General features: G+C 54.0%; 8 protein-coding genes across 8 annotated transcripts; 5 read left to right on the plus strand and 3 right to left on the minus strand.

Annotated features, from left to right (window-relative positions):
• Positions 1-190: 190 nt before the first annotated feature.
• Positions 191-4114, plus strand: AYL99_10597 (hypothetical protein; the record flags this gene model as incomplete). Its single annotated transcript, XM_018842103.1, has 1 exon — positions 191-4114. One exon carries the CDS (start codon positions 191-193, stop codon positions 4112-4114), a length of 3924 nt encoding a protein of 1307 aa, XP_018688264.1.
• Positions 4115-5438: 1324 nt separating this feature from the next.
• AYL99_10598 (hypothetical protein) lies at positions 5439-6774 on the minus strand (the record flags this gene model as incomplete). Its single annotated transcript, XM_018842104.1, has 3 exons — positions 5439-5870; positions 5956-6319; positions 6404-6774. 3 exons carry the CDS (start codon positions 6772-6774, stop codon positions 5439-5441), a joined length of 1167 nt encoding a protein of 388 aa, XP_018688265.1.
• Positions 6775-8849: 2075 nt separating this feature from the next.
• On the plus strand, positions 8850-9363 carry AYL99_10599 (hypothetical protein; the record flags this gene model as incomplete). Its single annotated transcript, XM_018842105.1, has 4 exons — positions 8850-8938; positions 9000-9107; positions 9241-9268; positions 9322-9363. The coding sequence occupies 4 exons, from the start codon at positions 8850-8852 to the stop codon at positions 9361-9363; spliced, it is 267 nt and encodes an 88-aa protein (XP_018688266.1).
• A 390-nt stretch (positions 9364-9753) lies between these two features.
• On the plus strand, positions 9754-12844 carry AYL99_10600 (hypothetical protein; the record flags this gene model as incomplete). Its single annotated transcript, XM_018842106.1, has 5 exons — positions 9754-9885; positions 9939-10214; positions 10326-10502; positions 10556-10878; positions 10930-12844. The coding sequence occupies 5 exons, from the start codon at positions 9754-9756 to the stop codon at positions 12842-12844; spliced, it is 2823 nt and encodes a 940-aa protein (XP_018688267.1).
• Positions 12845-13454: 610 nt separating this feature from the next.
• Positions 13455-14306, minus strand: AYL99_10601 (proteasome subunit beta type-3; the record flags this gene model as incomplete). Its single annotated transcript, XM_018842107.1, has 4 exons — positions 13455-13598; positions 13716-14170; positions 14226-14244; positions 14304-14306. The coding sequence occupies 4 exons, from the start codon at positions 14304-14306 to the stop codon at positions 13455-13457; spliced, it is 621 nt and encodes a 206-aa protein (XP_018688268.1).
• Positions 14307-14883: 577 nt separating this feature from the next.
• Positions 14884-16434, plus strand: AYL99_10602 (hypothetical protein; the record flags this gene model as incomplete). The annotated part of the gene is made up of 2 exons (XM_018842108.1): positions 14884-15020; positions 15078-16434. The coding sequence occupies 2 exons, from the start codon at positions 14884-14886 to the stop codon at positions 16432-16434; spliced, it is 1494 nt and encodes a 497-aa protein (XP_018688269.1).
• A 416-nt stretch (positions 16435-16850) lies between these two features.
• AYL99_10603 (hypothetical protein) lies at positions 16851-17645 on the plus strand (the record flags this gene model as incomplete). The annotated part of the gene is made up of 3 exons (XM_018842109.1): positions 16851-16914; positions 17163-17291; positions 17593-17645. 3 exons carry the CDS (start codon positions 16851-16853, stop codon positions 17643-17645), a joined length of 246 nt encoding a protein of 81 aa, XP_018688270.1.
• Positions 17646-18748: 1103 nt separating this feature from the next.
• Positions 18749-19803, minus strand: AYL99_10604 (hypothetical protein; the record flags this gene model as incomplete). Its single annotated transcript, XM_018842110.1, has 2 exons — positions 18749-18824; positions 18884-19803. 2 exons carry the CDS (start codon positions 19801-19803, stop codon positions 18749-18751), a joined length of 996 nt encoding a protein of 331 aa, XP_018688271.1.
• Between the last annotated feature and the right edge of the window lie 343 nt (positions 19804-20146).

Here is a 20146-nt window from a genome sequence, read left to right on the forward strand (position 1 = left end):
TTCGTAGTCGTTGTGCTGTGCGGCTGAGACTGTCTTGTGCGAGGCCGGTTATGCGCCTGCGCCCCCAAGAAACTACAACTGCGCCGCCAAAAAAAGATAGATATAGGACATGCACTGTTTCCCGACCCGCCTACTTGTTGTCACATTCTTCCTTTCCTCCCGACCCGAACAATAGTGGCAGTTCGAGGCCATGAATCCATACCATCAACAGCCATACGGGCTTCCGCAACAGACACCAGGCCCGCCACAACCGCCGTGGCAAGCACCTCCGCGACGACAAGGATGGGGAGACCCCAGGCTTCACGCACAGCCGCAACAACCGCAGCAACCACAGTCTCCAGCGTCTCCCTATTATGCCGCCGGACCCTCGTCGAATGCGTTCGGATCTCCTGTCCCACCAGCACCTCCTCCTCCGCCGCCGCCGCCGCCGTCGCAGTTTGATACACATCAGTGGGGAGTCAGATATAACCAGGGCCTGGGTGCTCAGGAGCCCAAACCTGCGTTGCCGCCACGTCCTTCCTCTGCCACGGGCAGGATAAGCCCGCAGGCCCATCAAACAGGATATTCGCAACAGCCTCCGCCGGCATCGTCACAACAGCAGTATTCGGCATCGTGGAACGATCCCTATCACACGAGCACGACCGTACCACCTCCTCCACCCCCCCGACCGGCCGAGTATCAGGCCCAGATCCAGGCCGCCCACCATAATCGGACTGGAACCCCCCATCAAGAATACTCTTTCCAGCCTCCCACACATCACTACGACCCTCCCGTAGTGCAGCAAAACGCATGGAACACACAACATGGACAGCCGACGGCACTGCCATATCACCCAACACCCCCTCCTCTGCCACAGACGTCGGGGGTGTTAGACGGTCCGTTGGTGTCGCCCATAGATTCCACGAGTGGTTACTGGGGCAGCGGTGTCCAGTCGCATTCGAGTACAAGCCAGGCTCTCAATCACTATAATCCTCCTGCCGCGATCCAGACTCCAGACTTCAAGCCTGCATTTTCTCAGGCGTTGGGCTTCGGTGGACCGTCTGATTGGGAACATTACGATCCTAATGCGCCTCCGCCAGATCAAACACCGACAAGCCCTCCATCCAATCCCCTATATCAAGGCCCTATTTCCCCTCCTCAGACACACGAAGCCCTCCCTGCGACCTATCACACTCCGAAACCAGAGCCTGTTCTGCCGACTCATGCCGTGGAGATTGGCCTTACCAGTCCAGTGACGCCCCGAAGGGACTCGCGAACTCAACCACCTTCCGTGTTCGATAACGTTCCATCCCCGCCCTCGCAACCTGACGATGAAAGACCTTCGACTGCTGGCCAACAGAAGAGTGATGTTTCCGCTCGTTCTGACAATGGGTCGGGGATCGACAGTGTCATTCAAGCCTGGAATGCTCCCTTGAATGTCCGGTCTGCTCAATACCCGACACCAAGACCCGAATCCCGGGCGTCTGCGCCACGGGCGACGTCTCCGGAGTCGGGCCTCTCTCCAATCAGCGTCAAAGTGATTGATCCCTATGCTGATCTGGAACCGGAATTCAAAGCCTCGCTGAAAAGATATGCGGCGATGCTGCGAAAAGAGGCGGAAGCTGAGACCGATGACGAGAAATTCGACATTTTCCAGAGCTTTATCACCAAAGAGCTGAGGTTGAGGAGTCTGCTTTACGGAGTCGAACTGAAAAAGGAAGCGGTTGAGGTCAAGAAGGCGGCTAGCTTGGCAGATATCCAGGCCATTTTACCGAACTCCAGCTTTCGCCCGAGCGAGACAAGTAAGGATCCTGATCAAGCGGGTGAGTCGGTCGGTAGACCCTCTGCGCCGGTACCAGCTCCGTCGCCACCTCAGCAATCACAAGCACAACTGTCGATCAACGCGGCGCCAGCACCCGCCCCAGCGATGGGTGTACAACAAGAGCAGCCGAAGCTCGACATTCCCAAGCCTACAGAGGCTGTTGCTGCTGCTGTCCCAGAGTCGTCAGCTCAAGCAGTCGTCGAGACCGGCCCGAAGTCGAAGGATGGCCCTCACGTTGTGATTCCGGTGGCAGGCCATGACGAAGCTTATAGCCCTGGGGGACGGCCACTGATGACAAAAGCCGCGGATGGAGGTGAGGAGCAATCCTACAGCCCCGGTGGTCGTCCAATCGCTGCCAAATCCGTTGCGACCTCGTCGACGAAACCTCCTTCAATTAGCACGGTTGTCCAAGCGCAACATCCTCAACGATCAGAAGACATGTTATCGCCGAGCAATGACGCTCCAATGGTCATCGAAGACTATGCAACCCCTGAACCAGCTTCACCAAGCATGAACGCTCCAATAGTCGTCATTCCTGAGGCTCCGCAGACCCAGGCTTCGGCGGCACGACCTTCTCAAGGCAACGGCAGCAAGCCGGTCGTGCCCATCAAATTCGAGCCTTCTCGTCCTGCATACACGCCATTCCGCTACAGTGTCGGCGTCCAAGAAGAGAAGAGCAAGACCCTCAAACCAGCAGACCAGGCGTATTCCTCGTTGCGAAACTCGGTGGCCGATTCAGGTCGCTTGATGGCCCAGGACACGACACTACTGGCGCCTGTAAGACCGTCCTCCACCAGCGGCAAAAAGGAACACGAAGAGGCGTTCATTGGCTTAATTAGAAAGCAGAGCATGGCTGTGAGACAGAAGAATCTGGGATCGGGCCCAGGACTACCGCCCCCCGGAATCAGGCCCGGCAACGAACCCAATCGCGCCACTCCCTCTCCTCGGCCTGAGCCGCCCCTGATCATGCGCGCTGGGACACCCGCCACAGCGCCGATTCAGCAACCACGGGGGCCAATGGATCCCCTCAAAGCCGCAGTGGCCGCACTGCGTTCCCTGTTGCCGCCCGCCACGGACATATTCTCCCCAATAGAAGCCATTCCTGAACATCCGAAACTCAAACTCATCAAGTCCAAGATCGACTCCATCCCCGACGGTTTCTCCTTCATCCACGACACCGTCGTGGAATGGGACCGCACCAATCGACTTGTCCGCAAAGAACAAGAATCTGAACGACAGGCCCGCCAAGAAGAGTCTGAGGGCCACATTGACGCCCTCTTCAATGACAACGAAATTGGATACGCGGATATTGGAGAGTTGGAGGCGGAATTCAAGCTCAAGGAGGCGGAGAGAAGGTTCGACGAGGATCAAGCTGAGCTGGAAAGCTTTACGAGCCAAGTTTTCGTGGTTGTGACGGAGCGATTGCAGAAAGAAATTACGGAGCTGATGACGGCGTACACGATGGCGATTGACCTCCTCGACATCGACAGTTTGGCGGTGTCGCGGTGCTTCAAGGCCAACGACAGGACGACTGCGGTGAGGATGACCGAAGTCATGTCGTACGTCCTCACCTTGTTTAACAAGATCGAAATCCGACATACCAAAGTGGCCGAGGCACACGTGGAGCGCGAGAGGCGTCGCAAACACCTCGAACTCACTGTGCTATACACCAACGGCGACGTGCAAGGCGTGAAGAAATTGGAAAAAGAATTTGCCGTGGCGGAGAAGATGGCCGTCCTGCACGAAGCGCGGGGCCGAGATAACAGGGCGAACAAACTAATGGATTCGTTCGATCGGGCCACCGTCCGCGGGCTGGGCGACAATCAGGTCTTCACGGACGAGGTCTTGAGCAAACTTCAGGATGTCAAGAGGGCGATCGACGCGGGAGCAATCCAGAACGAGAAAGAGAAGTTGTTCGAAGCGGACGGTGCGCGGGATACGCTGTCACTTGCTCAAAACGCCCTGGACACCGTCATGGCTGATTCGCGGCGGCTCCTGGCACTCTCGAACGAGGCAGACCTCTTGCTCAACGACGCCGACTACAATGTGTCGGTCGCGGAGGCGCGGGTAGCCAACGCAGACAAACCGACATATGCGACCCTGGAGAGTGAAAAGGCCAAAGAGGACGCGAAGCTCATTGAAGAGATGAATGCGCGAATCAGCAGCGTCACCAGGGGACCACAGGATGGCCTCTCTTTGATCCGCGGCTTAATCGACCGAATTGGGGATGATCCAGCACACCAGGAAAGGATCAAGAAGGCCTTGGAGGCGGCGAAGATGCGGAATGCTAATGGGGCGAATGAGGTTGGATGACGAGCTTGAGTGAGAATGTTTGTTCCGATATCTCTACAGAAGTGGTACTTTTGCGCGGAGTTGGAGAATGGATATTGGGACATGGACCTGTATGTATCAAAGCACGGCCCTTGAAGGCAAGTTCTGTTATCCCATTGAGCGAAGCGAAACAGTATAGGTATAAGTCGAGGGATACGCGGCAAGAATTCCCAAAAAGTGGCGGATTTGGTTGGTTGAGGAGAATTAACGTAGGCGATTGGCCAATTTATGCTAGCGTCCGATGACTGCTTCGGTTAGCAACGTCGATAGGTTTTAGAGATAATTAACTGGGGAAGGGGGAGGACACCGTAAATCGACCGCTGCGGATGCCCATAGTCCTTCACTAGAACACCTTAAGAGCCTGCCACCATGGACGGATACCTGCAGTCCCTCACGACTAGAGTATCCAGAGTCTAGGAAGTCCGATTAATTTTTGTTTTCGCGCTTTTACAAGGGACTGGTTGGCTGCCTGCCTGCCTCCCTGCCTCATGGTAAATACGTCATTAGTATCAGCGTGTGCTTGGTGCACAGACCACCACAGATCTTCGTTCCCTAAACAAACACTAACCACTTTCAGGTTCAGTTTCATATTTATATATTACCACACCGCATAGCATTTTCAACACGGTCACGGTCCACAGCCCGATCTCAATCTCTCTTTCAACCACATCAATGTGCCAAATTCAGCCTAGCTACGTTGATTGACGGTTGCACGGTTGACGATCGACTATAATACCTTCATAGGGAAGGAAGAAAAATACCTTGGGTTTTTGGAAAGATGGGTCATGTTCTGTTCGGGTCTCCATCGAGTGGACGAATGGGTGGGTAGGGTACTGTAATACTTCTCGTGGGTGGTCCACAAAAGGGTACGATTTCCTTTGAATTTCGAGGCTGTCGTCGAGCAAAGGCAAGTAAGTAAATCATTTCATACCTACAGTATGTAGATAGCTTGTTGCAGGGGCAGGTCGGCAGCGGCTGTATTTCTGGGTCTTGTGCGAGTTGTTTGGCTCTTCATAAGGGCGGTCGGTCGGTCATGTGGTCGGTAGGTACCTGGCGTGAATCTCGCCTTGCCAGCACATACGACAGCAACACCGTTGGCCCTTCTCATGTGAACACAGTACATTGTCCCACCACCAAGTCCAAGCTTCGCAGCCAGCTCACTTGCCTTCCATACGTACAGTCTTTCGCAGAAAGAAAAAAGAGAAGAAAAGAAAAGAAACTCGTATCCGGTCCACCCATCCATCCATCCATCCATCCTCGGAATCCATCGACAACACCTGTCTGATGACGATGACGCTCCCCCTCCCTACAGCCGGGGCTTCTTGCGGTATTCCGAAATCAACTCGTCGCTAAATAGGTGGTTTGCCCCGCCCAGCATGCCGGCCGTCACCATGTCATCGTCCACCAGCTCCCGCAGCATCGAGTCCAAGAAGCTTCGCTGTTCCCGGATGAAGGCCTTGGTGGCCTTGGTGTCGAAGCGGCGCGCTCGCTTGCCGTCCCGGATCACCTTCAGATGCGCGCGCACCCGCTCCTCCAGCATCTCGAACCGGTACTCGGCGTACTGCGAGTACAGCTCCCGCAGGTCGGAGATGGGCCGCACCGTCGTCAGCACCGTGTCGTCCTTGATGAAGGCCGACTTGGGCCGGAACGACGTCACCATCGAGATGCGTTCCGTGGTCCCCAGCGCACGCAACGCTTGGTGCTCGATGTATCGGCCTTGGAGGACAATGGCGTTACCCTACATCATGATACCCACCCAGTCAGTCGACAACGACGATGAACAAGACAGAACGCTGGATCTGGTCGGACTGCGTTGGACTTACCATGGCAGGTCCACGGACTTTCATGATCTCCCCGGTCCCCATCCTCAATGCTGTCTCCCCACCGATCATGTTGGTGCAGTCACTGAGCATTGTCACACACACAAAGGGGTAGCTGTCGGTGTGCCAATCGACAATGGGCTGGTCGTCTTCGTATGGACACCCCGAAACGCCTTCGTCCGCCTCGCGGTGAGATTTCTCTTCCAGAGCCTGCTTGACCGCTTCGATTTGTTCCTTGGTGTTGCTGGAGATGTTGATATGGGCGATCTCCAGGTCCATGGCCGGGACCAGTTCGACGCCAGCGATCTTGGACACGATGGAGAGGACCGCCGGGCTTCGCCACGCATCGTACACAAATGGTGCATATCTGTTTTTGTTTTTTCCACTCATCAGTACTGATGCCTGCCAGAGAAGCCAGTAACAAGGCCCACATCACAGGCATGAGACTCACTCGGGGGCAAATCCTCGCAGCTGGCAATGGGCAAGCTCGCTGGAGTACTTGCAGTTGTCCCAGACTGGCTTGCTGAGGACTTCAGCTCTCATCTGCTGAATGGCGTCTGCGGTGAAGAGAGGAAAGGGCTCCGAGACGGCATTCGGCGAGACTCCCTGCTCCGCAAATCCCATCTCCTTCATGGTCCAGATCTTGCTTGGGGGTTGGAAGTTGAGATGCGTCTCTGGGTCAAAAGTCGGTCCGTTCGGGGTTTTGTGTGCCATCTTGTTGTTGTTGCTGCTGCTGCTGTTGAGGTACGAGCTTGACCTTTTTCTCTTCACGGTCCCAAAGGCAGCGGATGATTCAGGAGCGAGAACGTCCACTGAAGCCATTGCACGGTTGTTGTCGATTATATACTCTGTGAGGTGAAAAAAAGACCAACAGCAAACGAAAGACGTGCGGTGAAGACTGACTGTACAGTGATAACTGGAGCAAGCGGGCTAGGCAAGGCAAGGCAATGCGAGCGGATGAAATGATAACCGTCCCGTGAAGAAAAAGACAATGTTCGGTCGGTCACCAAAACACTTCAATGATCGTGGGATGTGTGTACCCATGGCAAACAAGGAACAAACTTATATCAAAGCCCTCCTCAAGTCACTTTTCAGCAAACCACCACCCTCCTGGGTAAGGTCTATGTGGCTTCCCAGCGACTTCCAAATAGACCAAGCCAACGTCAGATGCGACCATGGCGTGTCCGGAGGAGGGAAGAAGAGAGGAAATCCTTCCACACAGTCAATTGCTAGCCCAAGGGACCGAAATCTGCAAGTAGGTAGGTACAGAACCCATGAATACTCCACCACCAGATAGGGCAATGACGGGAAGACACTGTTTCTGGATTGAGAGGGGGGAATCCAAGACATCCATCCAACTGCAAGTCAACAACTGTCCACGGCGTCACAATTCGCTCACGAGTTGGCCGGCTGATAAGACGGCCAACTGCTCCTTATCATCTATCTGCCTATCGGCAAGGTTTGACCTCGAGTTGCTCAGCATCTGTGGACCGTGGATGGCTTGCATCGGCCAGGCTATGAAAGGCGTCCTTTGGCGAAAGCTGGGGGATGTCCGCGAAACAGCTTGTGGAGATCGTCAGGACGCCATCACCACGGACGACACGCTGTTTTGTTCATGAATGGAAATTGTTGCTTTGTTTGGACTAAAATCACTGCTCCGTTGCTTTCTCCATTTTTCTCCTGCAATCACGGCGGAAGGTCCTAAATCCTGTCAACTTTCACATGTGTGGACGTACGGCTATTGATTTTTCTCCCCAGCCGCAGCGAGGCGACTCCGGATGTTCCTCCGCCCAACAGTCCCGGGGACGGTGTGAATAAATAATGCATCTGACATGGTCAATCACCCTTGGCGACGTGTTTCGTGGACCACCAAGGTGAAGCAGAAGGCGGATAGGTGTCAATTTATGGGACCATAACCGCCAATACGTCTGGTGAGGCGGCCGAGTTGGATGTCGGTGTGACTCGTGAACGTCCGTAACAGGGTTCCCCTTATTGATGCCGTAGCCAACAGTGCACGCAGGGTCCGACAATGCATCATCGCTTATTGAACTTGCTGATGGCTCTGGACATACCCCGCCGAAAGGTGGTGGATGGATCTGTTGACCAGAAATGGCATCGCGTCGGGATGGGCATGGAGCTATCCTTGAAGGCTGTTTGGGATCTGTTTGGCCCGTCATCAGAGTCCACTTCTGGGAGCTACCTTGACCTTGAAAGCATTGTTGCTGATCATTGCGATGTTCTAGATAACGGAATTCAGCCATCACGAGGCATCGAAGTCCAGCAGCATTGGTTGCACGTTGTTATCATTTGATTGAGGGATCGAGGGATCGACGTCAAGATGTCCTTTGTTTCGTATGCTCAGCATTGATGAATATGACGAATGGGGGCGGACGGGAAAGGAGCCAACCAGAGCAGTCAAGACGTCTTCCCTTCTGCATCCTGTACTATTCGATGGGAGACTGGGACCGGTCAGTGTCATTTGGTGATTGGAAACGAGGTTCTTCGTTGATTGGGCGATGGTCAACCCGTGGATGTGATCAAGCCGAGCAGAGAAGCTCCACGACCCAGAGATGGGTAGAACCATGAAATATCGGGTCAGACAGCCAGCATGAGGCTTACTGGGGCTGGCGGACAAGTCGAGTACGCAGCTGTCGAGCCCGCAATACCGAGTAGACTGCGCCAGGAGCGTGCTGGAGGGGTAGAAAATAAATTTTTGGAGGGCGTCTTATCGATAACGCAGCCCGGCAAGAGCTTCCGTGTCAGGCGACATGAGGCTAGTGTCGCCTGTAGCCCAGTTGGTGTCGCAGGCACCCAACAACCATCACTGATCGCCGCTTTGCATCAAGCACCTGCAGCTATTTCCAGCAACCACCCCTTCATTCACCCAGACAACCGACATGGCCACTTCTGCGCAGTCTGATCAGGCTGCTGCTTCTTCAGAGCCACAGGCCGATGCGTGGGAGAAGTCAAAAGCCACGTTCCAATCGTATGCGCACTTCCGCCATGGTGCATTCAATGACACGAAAACGAACTAACCGATGGTTTAGGAAACGGAGTTCCGAGTACTACGACCCCTGCCAGGAGTTTGCGAACAGGAGTATCAAATGCATGCACAGAAACAAAGGAGACAGGGAGATGTGCCAGGACTACTTCAAGTGCGTGTTCCCGGTCAACAGCAGCGGACCACACACAACCCCCCCGAGACCATGACATGTCCAACTTCATTCCAACTGCATCGATCGCGAACAGCGGTACAGAATCATGCTGACGACAAGGCTACATGTACAGAGCTTACCGCGACTGCAAGAAAGAATGGGTATGACGACGCGGATCCCGCTGCTTCAGAAGAAATACTGACTACGCGATCAGACGGCAAAACGGAGAGCTGAATCAGGTTCGTGGTTCGGTTGAGCACCACTGCTTCCTTGAGCATCTTTGGGTACTCTCGGAGGGAATGGGAGGACTGTACTAAAAGCAGAATTGATACCCTCTGTCGAAAGCATAGCGTGGGAGTAAAAATCAGGGCCAAAAGAAAAGGATGACTAGCTCTACACGGTATGAGGGCTGACCCGTGGCCGACGGTATTGTAAGGATAGGTGTAAGCGCTGTAAGATATATCCACCGTCTCCTTGAATACTCCTAGGTCAGTGACTGCGCGGAGCAGGCCTGACTTGGTGGTTGTCAACACGTGAAACCTGGTTCCGCAATATTGCATTTCAGCCTCGTCCACATATTTCCCCCGCATCGTAAACTTCGCCCTCGTAATTTCTTCTCGAGGCATGGGCCAGTCCTCCCACGAATATGTCCGACCCGAGTGTTAGCGAGCGCAGAATAAGGCCGATTCAAGACGCCATTGCGAGTGCAAACTGGAAGCAGGCACTACAACTCTGCGACAAATGGTTCAAGAAAGGCGAACGATCTGACCGGTTCCTGGTGAGCATTCATTCTCACGTTCGAAAAGTGACCCTTGTCTCTGACCGTGACAGGCCTTGAAAGCCTTCGTCCTGGTCAACCAACAGGACAAGACCCAACATGACCGAGGCCAAGAGGAGGTCTTTGACCTCTGCAAGCGTACTCCTCCCATCACCGAACCAGAAGCCATCTACCAACTACAGCATGCGCTCAGAGCGCTGTCGATACACGACGAAGAGAGCCCCAAGCTCTGGGAAAGAGCCCTCAGTGCCAGGAAGGAGGACAAAGACTTGTATATGAGATGGCTCAATCAAGCAGTTGCCGACAACAACTGGAAGAGTGCTCAAAAGGTGTGAAGACCAGAAAGCCAAAATAGAAAATAAAAAATCGTGACATTTGAGACCATCCACCACAAAACACCAAAAGAAAGGGACTGGCTGACATGGGGGCCCCTCCGACAGGCCACCATGGGTTTGCGAAATTCCTTCTCCAAGGAAAGAGACTACGAGTTCTGGAACATCCTCATGTGCTATCTGATATATATGCAACAAGACCTCCCTGACAAGGAGCGCACCTTGTTCGGGACGCTTGCCTATCGCATGATATCGAAAGCCGCCGAGTCGATACCTAAGAACGAGGTGAGTCTGGGACAGTCCCTGCTCGAACCGTTCAGAGGCTGAATTTCCAATAGCACGAGCGAGCATCGGCTTCCGGAAAGGCAATCTCGGAACCCGAGGAGATCGCGTTGTTGGCACAGGTCTTCAACTCCACAGGCCATGTGGGAGAGACCGTCAAGCTGTTGCAGGGACCGTCGCTGAACATGGAATCTCCAGTCGGCAAACTGGACCCTCAGTTGGTTCTCTCTCTGTTGCTTGAATCTTTGGAAGCTTCGGAACAATGGGACGAGACTTTCAAGGCGTGCCAGGATCTGCTGTCCAAGTCCGACCATCAGTCAGATGACCGAATATGGAACCTCTGGCTCAAGGCACGATCGAAGTTGTCGGGAGACAAGGGGTCAGACAGCCAGAAGACCTCACTGAATGGTTGGCGCTGACATTGATATAGGCCTGAAACAGAGTCCATGAAGGTGCTTGAATCTGTTTGCACCGGGAGACCAATTGTCCGCGCGGCCTTCCTCGCAAAGCTGAATCTTCAGCAAGGCCAGGACGCTGAACCTGAGCAGGACGGTCTGCTTGAAACTTGCAAGGCGTATTTTGAAGCGTTTTCGTCCAAAGGGTTCTGTTTCGATGATCTGAAGGGTCCTCTTCAACGGCTTGACAAGCCTCATTTCGACCGGTTCAAGCAACTAGTCTCTGGCCACGAGGGGAATCTAGCACGACTGTTCGACCTTAAGCTGGCATACATCACACTCCCACCCAATGCCGCCGGATCAGATCTTCTCGATTTCGCATACGGGGCGTTGAAATTATATCAGTCGTCCCTGTCCGAGAGCCCTGCGTGCCCGGAGGCAGCTCTTCTCGCTGTGTTGGCAATCCTCCGACTCGCCAATGGCCAAAGCTCGCCTTCCATGGTCCTCTTTGCTGTCATACTTCTTCAGATCACCCGCTCAAAGTTTGAAGACTATTACATTCTAACAATTCTACTTGTTCAGCTCCAGTCTTATCTCGGACAACTCTCTCTTGGCATGGAAAGCTTTGTGAAACTCAGCGTCAAGAACCTCCAGTGGGAAACGGTTGGACATTTGATTCTCACCAGGATATCGTCGTTGCATCCAGCCTACGCTGTTGAACTAGAGCAAGATTTTGAGCCACTTTTGGCGCTGGAAACAGGACTCACAGTTCTTGAGAATGCGGATGGTGCTCTGGTGCGAGGCATCCGCGAAGGATTGCGATGCAACAGCTACTCCAACATCTACAACAGCGTCAAGATGCGGTCCGAGATCGAGAGGAGCGTGAACAAGCAAATCTATGCCATCGAGGAACGCAAAATCCGTCGATGGCGGGGAGAGCCTGACGACCATACGGTCTTGCCGTTGACAGATTCCTCGAAACCGCTGGTCGATAAGCGAGATTATGGGTACATGCCGGGCTATCGCAACGACGATGGACAACTGCTGGCGAGCTTTCGATGCGGCGCCCTCCCGAAAGAAAATTGGATTCACGCCATGGCGCTGTTCGACAGCATAGCCACCTATCTGAAGGCAGAAATGACGTCGCAGACTTCCCTGGCAGCCACGGCGTACGAGAATCTGAAACAGGCGCAACAACGTGTATCTTGGCCCGCTACGGACGATCTATTGAAGGAAATGACAGGGACCGAAGTGATCAATCTGGAGTGCCACCAGATTCTGGCCCAGGCGATAACGCTGTTCAAAGAAGGGAGCATTGGGACGGCTCCTGCATCGACATCTCAACAGGACTCCAACACCAAAACCCTGCCGGATCTCTTCTCGGATCTCAAAACCTGGCTCACATCTGCCCTCACGAGCCGCAGGGACAGCCCCGCTGGATCGAACGTCGTCGGGATCCGGGCGCCAACGTGGGCAGATCTGCACGGGAGCTTCACACAACTCGAGACGCTGCAGGTCCTGGCCAACCTCACGTCCCTCGTGTCCAAGAAGGCGCAAAAGCCAGCCAAGTCTACGAAGGCCGCTTTAGGATCGGTCTCCAAGGAGACCGTCTCCGAGATACAGTCGCTCGTGACGGACCTCGAGGCCCGGATTCTCGCGGACGCCCGGGAGGTGAAATCAGCCATCAACGAGCCCGGCGTGCTGGGTCGACTTGTGGACCTGGGCATGGCGCGACACGGCAGCGGCAGCGGCACGGACGGAGCAGGGGCTGGTGAGGATCCTGCTGCGGGAGGCGGCGATCTCGCCGGTGGTGAGAAATGGGAGGCTCTGACCGAGAGTCTCTGTGACGAAGTGACTATGGAGATGATCTGCGGGGACATCAAGGACAGCTGGAACGACGCCCTCGACGGAGTTCTGAGTGGGAAGGGGAAAATTCGCCTTGGAAAGTAAATCGGGGATGTTAGATGGGGGCGAGACGGAGAGAAGAAGAAAAAAGAAGCCGGGATGAATGGATGCATGGATGGTCAGAGAGAGAGACGAGGAAAAGAGGAGGAGGAGGAGCAGTCATCGGCCACGGAATAACAGGTTACGTATGTAAGTAACTTGTTCTGTGTACTCTGTACGGAATACCGACCGAGTGCTTCTATTTGTAGCCTGTTACTCCGTAATGGGAAACGATGCCAGATGGATGAATGGTGTGTCTCTATCCGCACAGAAACAGCAACTGGGTGCTGCTACTTATTTCACTTCACTTCACTTCACATAATCTCCAAGGCGTGCATATAGCAGGAAGGAAACTGGAGGAGGAGAACAGGGGGGAATGGAAATGGGAACGGGAACAGAAACAGAAAGAGACAGAGAGATCGCAACGCCCCAGAGTTTTTCCATACAGGAAGAGCCGTAGGAACGCCATTTGCCGCTTGCCATTTTCCATATGCCATATGCTGTTCGCCCACGTGCACGTGCCCCCGACCATCCATCCATCCATCCATCCAGCATCTGCTAGTATGTGTCTTCAACATACTACAACAGACTCGAGAATCCGGTAGTCTGGTCTATTCTAGTCTTGCCGTCCCTTGAGGAGCCTCTTGGTCACCTTGTCCTTCTCGATGATGTAGACGTGAGCACCCCAGCCTGACAGAGCATCTCTGTCCACAGCGTTAAGCAGGGCTTGGGAAATTGTTTCGAAGAGGTCCTCGGGTTCCTAGTAAGAAGTATTTGTCAGAGTTGGGATCCTAAAAACCGCGGAGGAATATACAGTATGCCGTCCCATAGCCGTGACATAGAGCCATTAGGGCAATGGGGTGTGGATGTATCTCACCAGATCCGGCTCCCAGAGCCCTTCACACGTCCCGAACAGTTGGTCACTCGCAGTGCCCGCCACGATGAAATCTTTCGCAAAATCAATACAGCCTATACTGTCGAACCCGCAGATGAACGGTTTGCCCGTCGTGTGATTTATCCCTGCCAGCACCGGGCTCACAAACCACGGCCCAAACCGCCTCTCGTACAGCGAACTGCTGACGAGGTTGGCCAGTGTCTGAGGGGAAATGTTGCGTTCTTCGCGGAGTCGATACATGTTGACCTTATATCGGAAGGTGTCGCTGACTGTCTGTACGTCGGTCGCCAGACCCGTCAACCCGAGGAAGACACTAGGGGCATAGTTGAAGATCTTGGGAAAGTTGTTGGACACCGTCAACGCTTGCATGCCCAGTCGCAAGTCGCAAGCTATGGCCACGCAGTCCTTGCCGACCATTGCAACGCAGGCACCGCCATCTGAATGATAATACATTAGAGGGTGTAGGAGCAGGAAGACAGGGGGAGAGAGTACTGATGTCGAACGGAGAGCTCTGTCGTCGATTGGTTAGCATCGGATTGCAGTTGCACTTTGATGCTGAAGCCTGCTTACCATCTTGTTGAAACGACAAACTGGGTCAGAGTACAAGCAGGAGAACGAGAAGGATGAGTCAATAGAGTGTCAGGTCGAAATGGTGGATGTGATTGACAAGACCTGGGATATGGATCTCGAGAATCAGTCGGTAGTATGTAGAGGGATGCGCAGGCACAAAATGCAAACGCGTTTCCGCAGGCGCAAGGCTAATGCTCGGCTGAGGCTAGTGAGGCTCAAATCGGGGAAGCTGGCGCTAGAAGCTCCAGGGGCCAATAGGCGGCCACCTTAGCTAATCCTTCCGCCATGACGCCTGGTGACGCCGACCTTCTTTGCCTGCGTACGCCCGCGATGCTCATCGGTCACTGCGGAGTGGTTAGTAAAGCCTGTGGCAGTCTCCAACTCATTCTAGAATATGAATATCACGTCTACGACCTAATCAGTCTGGGCGACTGCAATACTTCTAGACACTTCTATTGGACATACTGTTCAATTCTCAACCCCATACCATTACAATCTCGTCCAAACTCTCCACTGTCTACCAAACATAAGAGACAACTCTTCCACATAACCCCACCAGGCTGTCGCCTAACGATCGACCATGGCTTCTCACGTAGTGGTGATCGACTCGACGGCTCGAAGAGCCACGGTCAAGACTACCCCCAGCAAGACCCTCAGTGAGGTTTTGGAAGAGGCGTGCGCGAAGTTGGGGGGCAACGCCGCTCAATATGGACTGAAGTATGTTCCCTCTCATCACGCCACGCACAACACAGCTTACTGACGGTTGTTGTGCAGACATAATAACAAGCCTGTCGATCTCTCCAGAACCATTCGCCTCTCAGGTCTGTCCTCAGGCGCAAAACTAGAACTGGTTCAACTCTCCAAATCCGCCGGGGTCGTCACAATAGCCCTCCAACTACCGGAATCAGAAGCAAGAGGAGTCCCCAACGCGAGACTCACAGACAAGTTCCCTAGCTCGACGACGTTATGGCTGGTGCTCAGAAAGTTCGAGGCCGGCGTCGCGGGTGGAGGTGCTACGGTTACCCGGAATTTCACAGCCAGAGGGATACCGTCCGTGAGCCAGGGCAGTGCCGGTGCGGGCAGACTGTACTATGAACAGCCGGTGATACAGATCATGAGTAGGGAATTGGCGTCGTTTACGGACTTACAGAAGTCCTTGGCACAGTTGGGTCTCAACAGCGGTTCAGCTCTGTTGAGGTTGAGTTTCCGGCCGACCGAAACCCCGTTAGAAGAGGCCATGGCTCAGATACAAAGTTATTTCGATTCGGTCGAGGGACCATCTGTGCAACCGCCGCGCCAACAAGAGGTTCTATCCACGAGCGAGCCACCGACCGGGTCATCGGAGACACAACCAGAATGGAACGATGAGAGGCCTTCACAGCCTCCTCAAGAAGAAACATCTATATCAGTGCCCTCTCAACCTGAAACGGTGACTTCATCAACAAGTCGCCCGGTCTCTGTGTTCCGGCCGCCGAGCTCCTCTACTCCGTCTGCCGCCCTCATATCTCACAATGATGCGGATTATACGCCCACCGTTGAACACGCCCAGGTCCACCAAAAACTATTACAACAGAATTCAAGAAACGTCCGATTACCGACAGAAGCCGAGCTTGCGGCTCAAGCCGAAGAAGAAGCGGCCAAATGGGCCGCCGTGAAGGACGTCGAGATCAAGGTTCGCTTTCCCGATCAGAGCGCGGTCAGCGCCAGATTCGAGCCAGCCGATACTGCGGCAGATCTGTACAATTTTGTGCGAGAGTGTCTAGAAGAGCACTACCGATCAGAGGCTTTCATGCTTCGAAATCCCGGTATCAGAGGGAAAAACGAAGTCATTCCAGACGACAGTGGGAAGAAATTGATCAGAGATCTCCAGCTTAAAGGACGAGTCCTTGTCACATTCCAATGGGATGACCACAAAGCCAGCGTTCAAGCGAGAAGTGTCAAGTCTGTGCTGAGGGTGGAGTTGAGGGAACAGGCTCAGGAAGTGAAGGTGCAGGATCTACCCACTGTGGATGTCGAGGGCGATGAGGATCCGGGCGTCAAGGTCAATTTGACGACGAAGGAGACAAGCGAAGGGAGCGGAGAGGGTAAGAAGAAGTTGCCTAAGTGGTTGAAGGGCTTGAGCAAGAAATAGTGTGCCCGGGGTGCTCGCATCAGTGCCCGGGTGAGGATTCTGAAGGGTTGATATGCATTTGCTGCGACATGCTAGCTTTCATGAGCGGGTAGCCCTGAGTGCGACACGTGAAAAGGGATAGATGTTTCCGAATCATCACAGCATTGTTGCCTCCAACCTGGCGAGGAGTGGCATGTGGGCTTTCAGCCTTGTCACCCGTGAGTTTTATCTCCGACAAACACCGGCGCTAGCCCGCCGCCGAGGATCCCCCGCCCACAATCGCATTTTCAGTTTCGACAAGCCAAAGCCCGCGCGAAACTGCGAGCTGGGAATCGTCTTTACCGAGTTTCACGTCGACAACGCCGCTCCAGTTCCCTCCCTTTGACGTCTGTATTCCCTCTCAAACCCGACCATACACTTGAGTCTCTTCCTTCAAGATGCCTTCCGAAGTCACCGATATCAAGCAGTTCCTCGAAATTGCCCGCAGAAAGGATGCCAAAGGTGCGAAACCCAACCCGCCCGCCCTAGAAGAAGCTGCTTTGCTTCGCTGGGTGTGTTGTTGCCCCCCTCCAAGATGCGCACCGTGTCGCCTTTCTCCCCCATTCCCTGACCGCTCTGCCGCGGCGATCTAAAATGCCCCTAAAAAGGACACATTCGCAAGCACAAGCACAACAGCATGCATGTTTGCTGTGCAGGAAGAGAAAATGCCTCGGTCATATGCTAACTCGAATCTTGCGACATGTGTATAGGTGCCCGCCTCAAGAAATCTCCCAAATCCAAGGACATCAAGATGAAGATCCGATGCAAGCGGTACTTGTACACCTTGATCCTGAAGGACTCGGACAAGGCCGACAAGATCAAGCAGAGTCTGCCACCTAGTAAGTTTGGCCATGTCCCGTCTGAGCGGTTGGAGGTTTTGTCTGGGGGGAGAGGGGGGATCTGAAACGCAGTTGGCGTGATTGGATGAGAAGAAGAGGAGGCAATCGAAAAGAAGTAGTAACCGGCAAAATTGAGGGATGGAAAAGTTGGCGGAGCACCGAACATCATGAATCGGCCGAAATCGAAAGATTCGAAGCCATTGGGGGGGAAATGATCCTCTCCACACGCAGCGACCCAGACAGCAGCAGCATCCGTGGACATTGAATTACTGGCTAACACAATATCTTTCTCACTCTGCAGCGATGCCCTTTACCGAGATCGGCAAGAAGAACAAGAAGCCCAAGAAGAACTGAAAAAAGTCTCTCTCGTTCGTTCGTTCGTTCGTTCGTTCACGACCCAGAATCGCGCGTCAATTGGCCTCGGGAGTGGTGGAAGATGAGGGACCTGTCGACGGACAACCACGGTCAGGAAGCCGGTAGAAAAGTACTGGTGTTTGTTTTTTCCTGTGGGCTCGGATTGCCAGGACGCAAAACCAAACAGAAATGATTCATTGTACTTCTGCTACAGCACTGATACAGCGTAGAGAAGTAAGCTTCTAAAGCTTCTATGCCCCCTAATGTTCACGTGCCAACGGAAACAAGTCCATTTGAGCGCCGTGGCGGCTGAATAGCTCAGACTCCATTCTTGCACCTGCCTTTGAACCCCGGAGCTTGTGACCAACGATATTAGAACCAGGCGGAAAGTCATGTTCGAACTGTGGCTCTCCAGTACCTTTCATATTCGCTAAGACAGCCTGTCTGAAGTGCCATCGTAGAAGCTGATCAGTAGGCGCATGAGGGCAAGTAGCTCCCAGTCGAGATGCTTGCCTGCAAGATCTGCCGGTGTAGGGGAAAAGGCTACAACCTGATTGATAGTTATCACCTGGATTAATCGAGACAGTGTATGAATCGAAGCGCTGATGCATATCAGAGCGGAGTAATATTCCATTCTGTACCGAGTCGCTAGATCTCCCTACTCTCGGTTGAATTGTAATCCATCGACCGTAGTTCTGCTCGATCCAGTGGTGTTCGAGGGCGATCCGGGAAATATGCGCTGCCTGAAAGCCAACCCAGTCGGCATCTCCATCTGAAAATGTAGGTACGATCTCTCCGGATGAATAACATTGATGATCTCGCGACCGACCGAACGGCTTCGGTAAAGGCGGCGACACGAGTTCCGGTACCCAGACTGATTGTTCGGACGAGCCATGGCTCATCGCACGAGTTAGTGTCGGTCTCGGTGCCGTCGCCGTCGCCGTTAGCAGTAGACGGGGTCCATGAACGTTAAAGAGGTCGGTCTTCTCGAGGAACGCGTGCACCACAACCATAACGTCTTAACCATGGCCGGTGTCGAGGTCGCCCTCCACCATCACAAAGAGCGCTCCCTGGTCTTTATCCCCAACTGTCGTTGACCAGTCTCAAGTAGCTTTGCCGGTGATCTCAAAAGGATCGGCGGCAACAATGTAATAGTTTCCTGTCCGTCCGCATTCCGCTCTTATTATTAGTATTACTACTGGGGCTGTTGCTGTTGTTCCTGTTGTTGACACGCGTACCCAGCCTCGCAATACCCCTCGAGCAACCCCCCGTCGTTGTGCGATGCGGCGAGAAGCACATCCTCCAGCCCTGCGCGCGACAGCCGCAGCTCGTACTCTCCGAAGTAGCTGGGGCCGTCGCTTGTCTTGCGGAACGCGAGGCTCTCGAAGAGCGCCATGCTGCGGAGGTTCGTGCCGCCGATTTTGACGCAGATGTGGTCGAAATGACGGAGTTGTAGTGTGCCAGGGGCCGTGGAGGGAGAAGGAGAGGGAGCAATAGAGTCATGCTGGTGGTGGTGGTCATCATCTTCGTCCACCGCTTCTCGCTGGAACTCGGCCAGGATCTGATCCTCGTGGCGCGCGATGTACTCCAGAAACGCCAGCACCGCCGCCCGACCATAGCCCCTGCCCTGGTGTGCGGCTTCGGCGATCATGAGCTCGAGTTCTCCGACGACGACGTGCTGCCCGAAACCGGGATGGTGTTCGTTTTCGTCTTCGGATCCATCTTCGGCGGTGGAGGCGGTCGAGATGAAGAGGTTGACGTCGCCGACCATGGCGTCCACCTCGCGCTGGAGATGAAGATCGAACGGTTCTTCTGCTTCTTCTTCTTCCCCTTCTCCTCCTCCTCCTCTTCCTTCACGGGGCGTCTGTAGCTCCCCTTCTTCTCGCACGGAACAACCATTCCCTCTTTCATCATCGTGACGGTGGTGGTGGTGGTGGTGGTGTTGATGTGGCCGACAGACAATAAAGGTCAATTTATCCCCGTCGTCACGCCAGCTGCGCTGCATGGCATATTCCTCCTCCAACGTGAGCGGCTCGGAGGCCGTCGCTTCCTGGATCTCCTGTAGTTTCCGACGAGGCAGAAGAAAGAAAAAGGTCAGAGACAGAATCAAAACCAAAACCAAAACGATGACAGCCGCCGTACTCAACCCTCCGTCCATGGCGTTGAAATTGAAGATGGAAGTGGGAGTTGAGAGCCCCCCGCCTCCCCAGCTCTCTCCTCTGAAAGAGATCTTTATTTCATTTTATTTGTTGTAAGAAACAAAAACAAAACACGTACAGGATCTTTCATCCAGCCATGGTATTTGGGCACGTGGTGTGTCGAGTAGGGCACCAAGACCACTTTCGTCGTGGAGACGTCTGGGGTTTTCAAATTGAACATGGGTGATTGATTAGAACACGGCCGGAAAAGGGGTCATCCACACATGGGTGTACACATACACACTCACTCACAGACATGGTGGTGGTGGTGGTGGATGGATGGATGCAAGGATCGAGAAGGAG

Source organism: Fonsecaea erecta (genome assembly GCF_001651985.1).
Source record: "Fonsecaea erecta strain CBS 125763 chromosome Unknown Scaff12, whole genome shotgun sequence".
NCBI classification, from domain to species: domain Eukaryota; kingdom Fungi; phylum Ascomycota; class Eurotiomycetes; order Chaetothyriales; family Herpotrichiellaceae; genus Fonsecaea; species Fonsecaea erecta.